Here is a 13394-nt window from a genome sequence, read left to right on the forward strand (position 1 = left end):
CCGCCAAAACCCAGAGAACATACGAAGGAATCATTGTAGGATCTCTGCATTGTTAGTTTACCTTAAGTTGAATTACAGAAATAAATTAATTTTTGCTCAATATTCCAATATTCAAAGTTTTTGAGTTTCACCTGTATTTGACATAAATCCCCTCATTACCTCAAACCGCTTTGATTTTTTCTTTTCTTTTTTTTTTTTTACTGTTTTTCGCCATTTGGTCACAGATGTCCCTCGTCGGTTTTCACCATAAATACACCTACGCATCAACCTGATCTAAACATTTACAGCAACCAAAACTAAATTGTAGCCTAAATAATAACACATATTCACAATGAAATATCATGCTACCGTGTTTGCTCATGTTGATTGAGGTCTGATGTCTGAGGAGCCTCTGAAGCTGTTTGATTTCTGAATTTTCTGGCTGCGGCCTCACCTGGCGTCATCTAGAAATGAAACTTAACTTTTACTTCCGTTTCATCAGTGCGCAGCAATACAGAAGCCAAGTGTGGCCATGCTCGATTATTCTTTTTTAAAATCGTTATATTGAGATAACAAGTTAGTTTTCTCGTTATCACGAGATTACCAGGACCGGTTTCTCGTGATTAGGGGATAATTTATCTCGAGCAAACGAAGTTTGTTTTCTCCAGATAAAGAGATAAATTATGGTCGTCACGAATAAATAAATAAATAAATAATAAAAAAATAAATAAATAATACACACCTGATTCAAAATAAATGGATCTCTGAGAAGCTATTCATCAAAAAAGACCTGCAGGATAGTGTGCCTTGAGGACCAGGGTTGGGAATCACTGATCTAGGTTCATGATGTGGATTTGAGTGATTTTATGCAATTACTCTCTTATTCTGGTGAGGAGCAGGCTGGACTCTTGGTGTGGAACTGAACTTTTGCCTGGGACAAACACTGTTCCAGGCAAAGTCTGAATATCAGCCTGTTGCTTAGACTCAGATTCTGCCTCTCCCTGATCATCCGAAGGAACTTCCCCCTCTTTCCTACTGTCTCAGAGCCTGCTTGGGACTCTGAATGGAACTTTTTGTGCCAAAAATTGGGCTTGGAGCAATAGAAACCTGTTTAACAATGACCCCATCTTATGTTTCTCAACTTCTGTCCTCGAGACCGCAGTCCTACAAGTGTTAGAAGTTTCCCTGCTGCAACACACCTGACTCAGATTTAATTAGCAGACTTGTGCGCAACTTGACATCAAATTTTGCTAATTGCTAATTAGTCTGCTAATTGCCCACTGATTTGAGACAGTTGATTCACTGATTTGAGTCTATTTGCATCTGGAGGGAGGGGACTGTGGGCTTTTTAAACATTTCTTGTGGTAGAGAGACAGCTCTGCCTCACCGAAAATAAAACCTGGTTAAATAAATAAATAAATAAATTATATATATATATATATATATATATATATATATATATATATATATATATATATATAGTATAGTTTTTATCACAATTAAGTAATACTGTTGTTTACAGCTCAAAAAACACATTTTTGGGTGCACTACTCATTTAATGCTCTGCTATAAAATTATTTGAACTGCCCAACACACTCAAACAGCCATTTTTCAAAGAGCTCCTGCCATCTCCACTGTGGTTGTCTTCTACTTCTTCCTCCTCCTCCTGCTCCTCTTCTTCATCTCTAGTTTGTTCCTTTCATTGGTTGCATGTCAGCTATACTGCTCAACATTGACCCAGCAGTTTTCGGTGGTATTGCTTGCTTTAAACGACACAGGAGACGGATGAGTGAAAGGGTCCGTCCATCTGCATGTTCACCTTCTGCATCAAGCATAAATGGGGCTTTTGTGGTTACCCCCCTCTACAGGGTGCACTGTGTAAGTAGTCCCCAAGATGCCTAAAACCTGATACATAGATGTTGTCCAAGCATTTTAAGTTTTGCTGGGGCCTGAGGGTCTGTGCTGGAGATATACCTACATCTGCTGCTGGGCAATACATCTTCTCATTATGAAAAACAACATGTTCAGTAGCTTTCTGGTCTTCATCTTTTAACCTCTGCTGATGAACTGCAAATTAGCCAAGCTTTTGGTCTCTGAGATGATCATTTGCCAGAAGTGCATCAAGTGGGAGATGATCAAGATCAAGTTAGTCATAGCTGCATTAACCTTTAAAAGGTTGCAGGGCCATTACAAACACCCATGGGTACACACAGATGCTCAAAAAGCCCAAATGGTGTAGTGAATGCAGTTGACTGTCATGCTTGTCCACTATCACTTAGTGGTAACCACTTGCAAGGTCGATGCGGGCAAAGTGTTTGGCACCTTTTAAAACCGAGGTGCCCAAGTCCAGTCCTTGAGAGATACCATCCTGCAACTTTCCACTGCATACCTTCTCCAACACACCTAAACTGTGTTACAATATTAAGCCAAATAGTTCTTAAATAGCATTAGATCAACTAATTTTCCTGACCACAGACATGCACAGTCATTCCCTCCAAAGAGCGCTTTCTGTTGTTCTTCCTGTAATTATTTTCCCAAGAGCACCCTTCAACACAGACCACCTCCATCAAGATGACAATACGCCCCCAGCTGTTCAAAAGCACCATAAACTACTGAACTGGTCTGACCAGCAATACTAAACAAAGTGGATTTCAGAAATGAGCTGCATTAATTTTTTTTTTTCACCTTCTCCAGTATCATAGCAAGCAGAATGATGGTCTGGCTGCTGTGTTGTGGCAAACAAAGTAGCTTTGCTAGGGATACATGAATAAAAGGCCTCTCTTAAAAATTTAAGAATTATTCTTTATTTTTAAATTTGTTTATTTACATATTTAAGTTGGATCTGACAAGAGGGATGGGGGGAGGAATGAGAAAGTAAACAAAAGAGAAAAAGAAAGTGAAAAGAAAAGAGACAAAGATACACCAAATAGATAGAAATAGTATCAGCTGTTCAATCTTAGCAGAAAAAAAAAACCAGAAAACCACCTGCAACATCTTCAAGAAAACAAATCTGACGATCAAAATCACCTATTAGAAGACAGACAAGCTGACAGACAAAAAAAAAAAAAAAAAAACATGAGCCTGCCAGCCTGCCATTAGGGACAGCCACGCACCCCCCCACCCCTTTTATACAGAATATGCAAACTATTAAAAGAAATATATACAAATAAAAGAGAAGAAAACCAAACAAACAACAACAAAAAAACAAAACAAACAAAAAAAAACCAGAACACTTTGGTCCTTACCAGAGCCTGAATTTAGAAAAACACACTCCTCGTCTACAACGAGAAATATTTGTACTTATTTGATCATCTGCATGCATGACCATAAAAACAGACATTTTGGCAGTTTGTTTAATCTTGAGAACTCTGGTGTGTGTTATACGTCATCCCCAAATACACACAATGCTGCAATTAAAAGCAAACATGTGAAAACATGTTTTTCACATGTGAACATAAACTGTATATGTGAACATAAGTTTAATATGTGGAAAATGAATAGTAGGCGATTATACAACTCTTTGCTAATCAAAAAGTTTTAACAAGTAACAATTTGTTAACATGTCATAACTTCAATTAAAAACATTAAAAATTAAATAAAATTAAAAAAAAAAAAAAACAGATTTTTTTCTGTCTTCCATAAACCTGTACATATACACATTTTTAATCATCATCATCATCCTGACAGCAAATCCCCATTCGACAGGCCTCACACAGTGTCTTTTCATGGGGTTTGGTGTACACTTTAGTAGAGGATGCTGATGAGCCACCATCTTCATCCTCCTCACCGTAGCAGTTCTTCCGGATCCTGGAAAACAGCCTGAGCAAAGCTCGCTCTGCGTCTTTTGTTACAAAACCTGGGAGGTCAAACTCGTCGTCTTGGCAACGTCGACAGGCCTGACCAAAGGGCCGCATGATCACTGTGCCACGACCATTCCGCAGCCGGTATCGAAACAATAATACCACACGTGCAGAAGGCCAGGTTTTGCTGCAGGATCCACACTTAAATCTACGGGGGTAAGGCGACAGATACTGAGAGTAAGAAACATACACAGCTTAATATACTTACAAATCCAAAATGGGTTTTCAAACAATATTTCTGGATTTATTTAGATTTTTCAACTAAATAATAGTCTTGTTGGTCAAACCATTTCCTGTCCTCCTAAATCATTTTAAAGCAGATTAACCAGTACAGTTATCTTCCTTAACCAGAGTGCAGAACCTGTTTTTACCACACTGTGGTGCTGTTTAATCACCGTACTGAAGTTGCATCTTATCACACAATCATTTCCTCATTTGGGTGGGACAGCTCACAAGTATTTATTGCAAGTTTAAGAAAACACACCAGGAAAATCTGTGCATCTATCAATATTTTCTTTTTTACAATTAATTGAGAAGTTAAAAGAAATAAATACTTATTATTTTAGGAAATAACAATACATACCTTCCATAGGCACAGTGGCTGTACACTCTCCAGCCCCTCTTCCTCTCCTCTTTGGTCACTTTGTCTGTCTGACTGTAGTTAAAGTTGAGAGTCCACTCGTCTCCATAGTCCAGCTCATTGTCATCATTCAGCAGTTCATCAAAGATGTCTAACCACAAGGAAGGGACCCACTCTGCAGGAGTACAACAATTTATAACAAATTTAGGAATCTAACTGAGTCAGTGTGGAAATGTAAGAAATACTGCAGTATCAAAATGAATGCTGTGGGGTTGATATCAACCTGTAAGAGTACCAACGAGTTATTTTCAGTATTCTCTGTCTCAGTGTGTGTTCCGGCTTTGCATGACTGTGGGTTTCCAAGCTGAAGTGTTGTGTGCATGACTTGTTTCATTTTCATACAGTTTAAGTGTTTGGGTTGTTTGTTTTCTGTGTGTGTGTGTGTGTGTGTGTGTTTTTTTTTTTTTTTTTTGTTTTTTTTTTTTGGTTTGGTTTTTAAAGCTGTGTAGCTCTGTTTGTGCTGTGTCTATAAAATTGCAGTTTTTTTTTATTAACTTTTTTCCCCCTATGACATGTGGAATCACTAAAATCAAGCTCGGTGTCAGCACAGCTCTAAGGTCAGGAGTTATGATGACTCAGTTCTTAGTTGGGAAGAAGGGAAAACATTTACAGCACAGGCATGGGTGTAAAGAATGACATTAAGGTGGCTACGTACCTCTCACTTTTCTCTCAAGTACAATGCAACTATCATTAATGCAACTGCTATAAAGTCTAATGGAAACTACTTGGTGGTCTGAAACTTGCTCTGAAATCTTATATTTATGTGTCACAAAGAAAAACGGACATAAGGATTGTGGTCAAGAGGTAAGAACAGTAGAGTGAAACAACATTTTCCTAACAAGTTCATGTGACGCAGAGAAAGAGAGAAGTAGCCGTTAAAGAGCAGTAAAGACTCCCACTGTGCTGAAACTAAGTGCAGGACACAGTAACATGTTGTTTAGTGGTAATGTTTCATTTTGCTCCAAACTCTGAGAAGTTAAACACAGATAAACATTGATCCCTGCACTTACTATTGTTGAACTCTTGATGCTTGTAATTTCATTTAATTAACTCAATAATAAATTCCATTATGAACTCAAACTCTTTTATATTGAAAATTCTTATTTTCTTTTTTTTTTCCAGAGCATCTAATATCACCATAAACGGCACCTGATCTGAACAGCAGCACAAAGTATAAAGTAATAAACGTATTTCAAAAGGAAGCATTTTCTTACCGTTCATGTTGATTGTGGTCTGGTGTCTAAGGAGCCTCTGAAACGTCGATTTGAAGATGTGTTTAACTTCTGGATCTGCTGGCTGCAACCTCACTATTTATATTATGGCATCAGCTGTTATTCCAGAAACGAAACTTAACTTTACTTTCGTTTTCCGTCTCGTCCGAGTTCTTAGCGGTTCAGCAAACGCCCAGATTATCTAAAGAAAACTGGAACGTTATTATTCTGCATACAGAAAATTAACTTTTTTTTGTGTATTGGTTAATTAGGCTATATAAATCAATATAACCTAAGCACTAAGTATAAAGATTAATTTTCATCTTTAATTTTTTATTTAAAATTCTTAGGTTTGTCTTATTACCCAGTGAGAAGTTTAGGCTATGTAATTTCTATTTCTATTTTCTATTTCACATTTCAAAATTTCTTACCATATTTCCTTTTGTCTTGGCGCATCTATGCGTGTCAATATTTTGCGTTTATTAACTGCCTTTTTGTTATTCATCAAAACAGCAGGTGATTTCAGATTAATCCAGCAGGGGGCAGTATAACACAATGAAATTCATCAACGTTGGCGCAGCTGAACGCAAAAGTTGCATCTAATAGAGATGGGATTTGGCTCTATGAGGGGAGCCGGATCTTTGGGAGCCGTTCAGTTCAAAGAGTCATTCGACGTCTTCTTCTTTTGATTATTGTTGTTATTTTTAGAATTCAGTCAGGGGGTAACTCATATTTATCAAGGAAATAATCACTACAGCAATTAGAAAGTAATTTGGATCAGAATAATGCAAACTTACACACCCTACCTGTATATACTCTGTTGAAGGGAATTATTCTGAAATATTGGTCATAATTTCATTTGGCTTGTGTTTTAATTGTAAAGTGACTCCATTTCACCATTCTTTGAGAGTGAAATCACCATTTTGGATTTTCCCTCAGCCAAAAACTTTGTGGCACAACAAAAACTAAGCAGGCTACAATTAACTTCCACGTAAAACAGCTTTACTCTAAAATTTTCCACACAAACATTTTAGTAATGCAAAACACTCACAATATATATATATAAGAAAAATAATAAATGGATTTAATATGTACCTTCATAAAATCAACTGTACAAGATAAAAAAAAACAAAAAAACAAAAAAAGAAATATAGGAAAAATAAAAATATTGTTTTAGATTGAACTCACAGTATTTGTTTGTAAATAATACTTTCTGTCCATAGGTGCATTTATGTGAATGGAGCATACTGGACATCAGACTCCCATGATGGCAAACGTGTCATGTGAAGGCAGCGTGGATAATTTGTGTATAAAAAAGCATGCTTCACAAACAAATGGCTCGCACCTGCGACGTGGTTTTCGTCTCAAACATCTGATCAAGCAGGTATTTTCAAGAAGAAACAAGTCATTGAGTCATACTATGACTTCACAATAAATGCTCAAATATAAAATCTGAACTTTGGAAACTGAAAAGCCAAACTGAATAATTAAACATATACAGAAGAACTTTCGAGAGATTCATTTACTTAATTGCATTGATAAATTTTAATTATTTGCAGCATTCCCTCACTGTAGATAAAACATTCCCAGGCTTCTACATCATATTAGTAAAATTCCTGGGTTTAAAACAAAATTAAAGTGTATTTTAAAACTGAGTCAGGAAATAAAATAGTCAATCTTTAAGAGTAACACCACAGGTGACTCATCACCTGTAGCCCTGATGAGTGTTTGCTGTCTTAAATACAAAACAAATAATCAGATTTCTGTTGTGTTCATGAGTTTCTTTATCAGGCTGAGTTCCTGCTGCTTTGTCAGCTGCTTATTTTAGTGACAGATAGCTATCATTGCTGAATGTTCGCACCTCCAACAGTGTCTACCTGCTGGTTTGGTTTGCTACTGCCTCCCACATTTGACACCCTACAAAATAAAGTTTCCAGTTCAAACACCAAACCGTGTCACCTTTCTTTGTGAAAATGAGGTAAAATGGCAGAATCTCTTGAGTTGTTGCCTTTTTCTGTAAAACCAAGGGGCTTGTCATGTTCTGTACTAGGATTTTGCAAGTCACTTAAAAAGCATAACCATCGTTGCATTTCTTGCATTTCAGGAAGCAGGAGCATTGCCTGAGGTTCAAGTAAACCCTTTCTGTTTGGCAGCTCAAGTCTGAAGATGAAGACTGAGCCTTCATTAGAGCCTCTGGACTGGATTGTGGATTACATGTTGCATGACCTGGGGACATGATAGTTCTGTGTTCTTTGTCATTTTTAGTTTCAAATATCATCATCATGACCTAAAAGTAGAGATAACACAGGCGGCCGCATGATGATATCAAGAAGATTTTGGGTTATATAAGGTGTTCGTCTCATTGCTAATCATGAGCTTCAGTTCAAGACAGCAGTAATTATAGCATCAAAGTGACAACACCTGACCAAAGTATGCAGTGGCATGTCATTTTGCTCTCTCTCCCTTTATCTCTCTCTCTCTCTCTCTCTCACACACACACACACACACACACACACACACACACACACACACACACACACACACACACACACACACACACACACACACACACACAGATATGCCATTACTTACTGCAGATAAAGAAAACCCTTGCACACACTGTGGGGACTTTCCTCCTACCTTAGTTGTTTACAGCTCTTAATAACACCCCACCCTGTGCTAAAAACATATGTAGTACTTGTCAATGTTCTCTGACAAGCTTCAAGCTCTGGCTAAAGCAGCAACACACACACACACACACACATACACTCACACACATCTATGTGAAACATACACATGGAGGTTTGTTGGGCTCAGAGCTCATTTAGAAGTACTTGACAGTGATTATTCTGGTCTTACTTGCTTTAATAGCATGATAACACTTATGTGAGTATAAGGTCTCTCAGTTACACACATACATGTATGGATTCTTACAGGATTGTTCTACGTTTTTAGGATCATGTTTTCCTCTTGCCAAATCGATTCAAAGTAATTGTTTTATTCTGTCTAAAAAGAGTACAGAGGATGATGGAGACTAAGAAAATTAATATATAAGTATAAATCATTACAGAAGGGGCGGTAATGAAAATGTCATTAGCAAGAGACTCGGGCTTAACAGAAACGCAGTGTAACACTCCCACTTCTTACACAACCACCTAAAGCTTACTGTATAGTGTCGAGGAAGATGTGTGTGTATGTGTGTGTGTGCACCTTTCCACTCAGCACTGTGGTGCAAAGATGACCTCAAAGCCTGTGGCTCCAGAGAGTCACCTTATACTCAGGTGTGACATTACAGCGTGAGAAAAGCATGCTGGGAGAGCTCACAGGGCCATGGAGATGCTGAGCAGAGACAGACAAAGAAAGAGAGACCAGACACTCACAGTGAAGCCTCTGTGTTGCAGCCCCACATGAACAGTTTTTCATTTATACAAGAATATGGTGATTAAATCTACTCTGGGACAAAAGATAAATCAGTTAGGGACGTGAAACAAGTGGAGAGAAAAGTGTTAGGGTATAATGTAATTTGCAACCTGATGGTGCAAATTACATAATATTGTGGATCTGATTTTGTCCTTTTTTTGTCTTGTATCTTTCATCTCTTTCTTTTCTTTTCCCGACAGAAAAGATGCTCATTTAGGCTGTGAAACACCTGATACACTATTACAGACCAGGAGAACAGCACCACAGTGTTTAACACCCATCACAACAAACTCAATTCAGGTCACAATGGAAGTCATCTGATGGCACTTTACAGAGAAAGTAAAGAAGTTCATTTCAAGTCCAGTTAGATATAGTACAATTCAGACTAATAGTATTTATGTGAAAAGTTGCCAAGTCAAGGGAACCAGTGGAACTGAATCAAATTTTCAGTTCATTTCAGTCCCTTGCAGCCGCCTGATCTCCTGCAGAACCTCAGCAGGCTGTGGAGTCACAATAAACTCCAATAAACTCCCAGCCAAGTGACATAATAATCCTAGATAAAGTTCATGACAGTAATGATAGCAAATGTATTGGTGGAGAGTAAATGCATCATGGGATGTCCACAGCAGCCTTGACATGAAGGAGCACAAGTATAGAAGCTCAGGGTCACCCAAGCAAGTCATAACTTCAAGCTTTATCAAAACAAAAAAAAAAAGAAAAGAAAAGAAAAAAAGACCATTTCCAAGCTGCTCTTAAAGGCAGAGAGGACGTTTGTCTTAAGAACAAGAGATAAGTGAGGCTCTGCTTCCTTTTCCAATTTTGGTAGCAAATATAAATGAGGAAAGGGACATTTTCTGCTGAAGTGCTGTTTAATATTATATTAGGCTGCAGCAGAGAAGCACAAAAACGGACTTTTGTGTTCGTTGATTATTCTCCCCTTTAATAATACCAGTTGTTGCTGTATTTTACATTGTTGGACGGCCTGATTAGTCACCTTTACAAGAAGTATAACTGTTAAGGATCATGCTTCGGTGAAATGCGCAACACAGCCATCTCTTGCAATATTCTCCTTTTGGTATGGACTCTTGTTTTGAGTTGCTTGGTGGACTAGATGATTGCACTCTCCCACTATAATAAGGTAAAACAACATATATTAGCCATTTTTGCACTTTATTCATTTTACAGTGTCATTAGCTTGTGGAAGATCTATATGCAGCCACAACAGCTTGGCTCCTTCTCCTTATGCTGGACACCAACCTGGACACATTTTCCTGTGGGATGGCATCCCGTTCCTTAATCAGGAGCTGTTGAAGGTCAACCAGTGTGGTTGTGTTGGTCACTCTAGCACGTACAGCATGTCCAAGCTGATCCCACAAGTTTGAGGTTGAAGTCTGAATTCACTGCAGGGCCTGTGGGGGAAGTGCTGTCATCCTGGAGGATGAACTTAGGTCCCAGATTTTAAAGATATAGGTTCACCACTGACTCCAGAATCTCATTCTAATATGTCTGTCTGTCACTTGAGTGCGAGTCATACATCTGTGACTGCCACACAGCTTGTAGCAATTAAATCTTAAAACAAGAGTAGATACCAACAGGAGAACATTGCAGGGGATTCAGGCACATTCACCCTCTTTAGTTAAAAGTCAGTGTTTGTGGTCTTTTCGAAGCAAGTCTACTTCATGGAGGTGTAAACTTGACATCACCAGTGACAATGACAATACTACCACATAAGTGTTCTATATGCAGTCAGAGTTTTCTGACCTATACCTTTGATTTGCTAAGGATTTATGGATGTTTCAGTTCATAGAGATATTTTCTGCCTTTTTTTCTGTATTACATTTTATCTCAGCACATGCACTTCATTATATTGATTCTGTTATTTTAATATACATTCAAAGTTGTGATTAAAATTTTATTGTAATTAAATTTATTTTCTTGTCATACAAATAGGATTCTTTGGTCCCTCCACAATGAAGAAGATGATGCATTGTATGACTGCAGCATATAAACAATGTATTAATACAGTCGGTAGGTTGCAAAAATATGAAGGACTAAAGCAACTAGATCTAACTGCACTGTGATCACTGAACTCTGTGTCAATAAAGCTTGTTTGAATTCATGCACTTCATGATACATGATACACCAAGCTCCTCAGCCAGGTGTGCTGAGGTGCATGCCAAGGTTTCTCTGCTGCCTGGACTTGCTTACCTGTTGAAAGGTTGCTGGGTGATTCAGAGAGGGAGGAGAATGAGGAGAGACAGCAACTGTTAAGGTGTGTGTGTGTGTGTGTGTTTGAGTATGAGGTACAGGGTAAGGGAGGGGAAGAGAGAGAGAAGGAAGCTGGGTGTGTTAAGATGCCTGGAGTGCATTCCTTGAAGCAGCCACACCCTGTATTTCAGCGTCTTCCTACCTGGTAGTGTTTGTTATCCAAGTATGTGGTTGTACTTTCTCTGCAGCATTTTTCCATCAGTGCTCAGTGCATTCGGCTTACATGCAGCCTAGTCACACAGCTCTTTGCTAACACTTACCCCTTACTTCTTCTAATTTGATGCCTCAATCATACTGAGATGTGGATATTTAATTGAACAGGAAAATAGTAAACAAGAAGGGTTTAGAGCTCAGAAATATGGCCTCTGCAGAGTGTGTGTGTGTGTAACACACAGTCTATCCAAGCATCCAGATCTGGATGCTCAGATAGACTGATACAGAAGACACACCTTCTGAGGTAGGACTGAACATACAATCACAATGAGTGCTATAAAAGATTTATCAAATAAGGTGTGTTCTGTGAGAGAAACACGTTTCGGGGCAAAGGACAGCTCATATAACTGCAGACACACACACAGCATTGTTTACTTTTATCTGTATTACACTTCGTGCTGAAGTAATTTCTGCTGCTGTATTTAAGTGCAGGCTAGAGATTCCCCGACTGAAACTGAAGTTATGTTCCTAAAATCTGCTAAAGTAAAAAAGTAGCTGGAAATGAATGCTTACAGTAAATCGACACGTGCTGCTTTTGGCAAAATACATGCTTCAAATTCTATATGAGGAGGAAAAATAAGACGCTACAGCCTGAAGCAAAGAGACAGGTTTTAAAGAGGATTCACATAGAAAAGAGGAACTTCTCTTGGAGTCTGCTGATTCAGCATAAGTGTTCTCACTATGGTGAAAAACAATAAGTGACTCATTTACAAAATGTTTCAGACAAGACTGTTTCTGAACATATACATGCTGTTTTTCCACATTTATACCAGATGCACATCTGTAAAGTTATGGAATATTAGAAAACACAAAACTGGAGGGGGAAAAAAACAACAAAAAGTAAAGCAAAACCGCAACCTTAAGCTAGAAGAAGCATTACACAACTTATTAGATTAACTGTCAACAGGTCAGTAACATGATTGTGTATTTAGAGCATCTAAAACAGGCTGAGTGTCAGAAGTTAAGATGGAGAGAGATTAACCTGACTGAACGTTATCTACAGTATATCATGTCTTCAAAGTTTTAGAGAATCCAATAAACAAACAAACAAACAACACTGAATGGATGTGATCTGGTGCTCAAGAAGCATGTTTCTGTTGTGGACAATTTCTACATTCTTGGTGAAGACAGAAAAAAATCAGGGAAAAAAAACCCAACGTGCCTTCTTTGGGCCTGCGCTCATTTAAAATGGATATTTTAAATATACCACAAGTGGAAATCTTTCCTGTTTGTTGAGCCACATTTTGTAATTCTTTAGGGGAATCTTTGACATGCTCTAGGCTAAAGAGGAAAGAGATCATCAGGCCTTGTTTTCCCAGCTCACAGTTCAAAAGCCCATATTTCTATCCTTCACATCTGAGGCTGAATAATATATATACAGCTTTTAGAGCAACATGTTGTCGTCAAGACAATGCGTTTTTCAGGAAAGGTTCATTTCAGGAAGAAAATGCCAAATTGCAAGTAAAAAATGAAAAAAAACAAAACAAAACCAAACAAACAAAAAAAAAAAAAAAAAAAAAAACTCAGATGTGCAACTATTCTACCTACAGTCCAGAGTTTTTACTCATGTCACATATTATATACATACATATTATGAAAAAAAACACAAGGAGGAACTTGAGCAGCTTTATACATCAAGCAAGAACGAGAAAACATTTCTGTCAAAACTGGAAAAAAAAATAAAAACTTGATCTGGATCAACATCAAAATGTAATGAATTCTAAGTTTGCCTCGGGCAAGATTTTCATGCAAATCCTTTTGTTATATTCCAGTAACTGTGATAACAGACAAACTGTCCAAACC

General features: G+C 37.9%; 2 protein-coding genes and 1 long non-coding RNA gene across 3 annotated transcripts in view; 1 reads left to right on the plus strand and 2 right to left on the minus strand.

Moving 5' to 3' along the window:
- The window catches only part of LOC121656335 (receptor-transporting protein 3-like), a 7221-nt gene extending 6803 nt beyond the window's left edge, over window positions 1-418 (minus strand). Inside the window, exon 1 of the mRNA XM_042011411.1 lies at window positions 349-418. Within this exon, the coding sequence (XP_041867345.1) occupies window positions 349-361 (13 nt within the window). The 5' untranslated portion in view covers window positions 362-418. The remainder of the gene's footprint in view (window positions 1-348) is intronic.
- The window catches only part of LOC121656338, a 15442-nt gene extending 12263 nt beyond the window's left edge, over window positions 1-3179 (plus strand). Inside the window, exon 3 of the long non-coding RNA XR_006013389.1 lies at window positions 2943-3179. This is a non-coding gene — a long non-coding RNA (uncharacterized LOC121656338). The remainder of the gene's footprint in view (window positions 1-2942) is intronic.
- Window positions 3180-3451: 272 nt separating this feature from the next.
- Window positions 3452-5826, minus strand: LOC121656334 (receptor-transporting protein 3-like). The gene is made up of 3 exons (XM_042011410.1): window positions 5694-5826; window positions 4423-4594; window positions 3452-3987 (listed from the first exon to the last, which is right to left on the minus strand). The coding sequence occupies exons 1-3, from the start codon at window positions 5698-5700 to the stop codon at window positions 3642-3644; spliced, it is 525 nt and encodes a 174-aa protein (XP_041867344.1). The 5' UTR covers window positions 5701-5826; the 3' UTR covers window positions 3452-3641.
- Window positions 5827-13394: the final 7568 nt, after the last annotated feature.

This window comes from Melanotaenia boesemani, chromosome 17 (assembly GCF_017639745.1).
Source record: "Melanotaenia boesemani isolate fMelBoe1 chromosome 17, fMelBoe1.pri, whole genome shotgun sequence".
Taxonomy (NCBI): Eukaryota; Metazoa; Chordata; class Actinopteri; order Atheriniformes; family Melanotaeniidae; genus Melanotaenia; species Melanotaenia boesemani.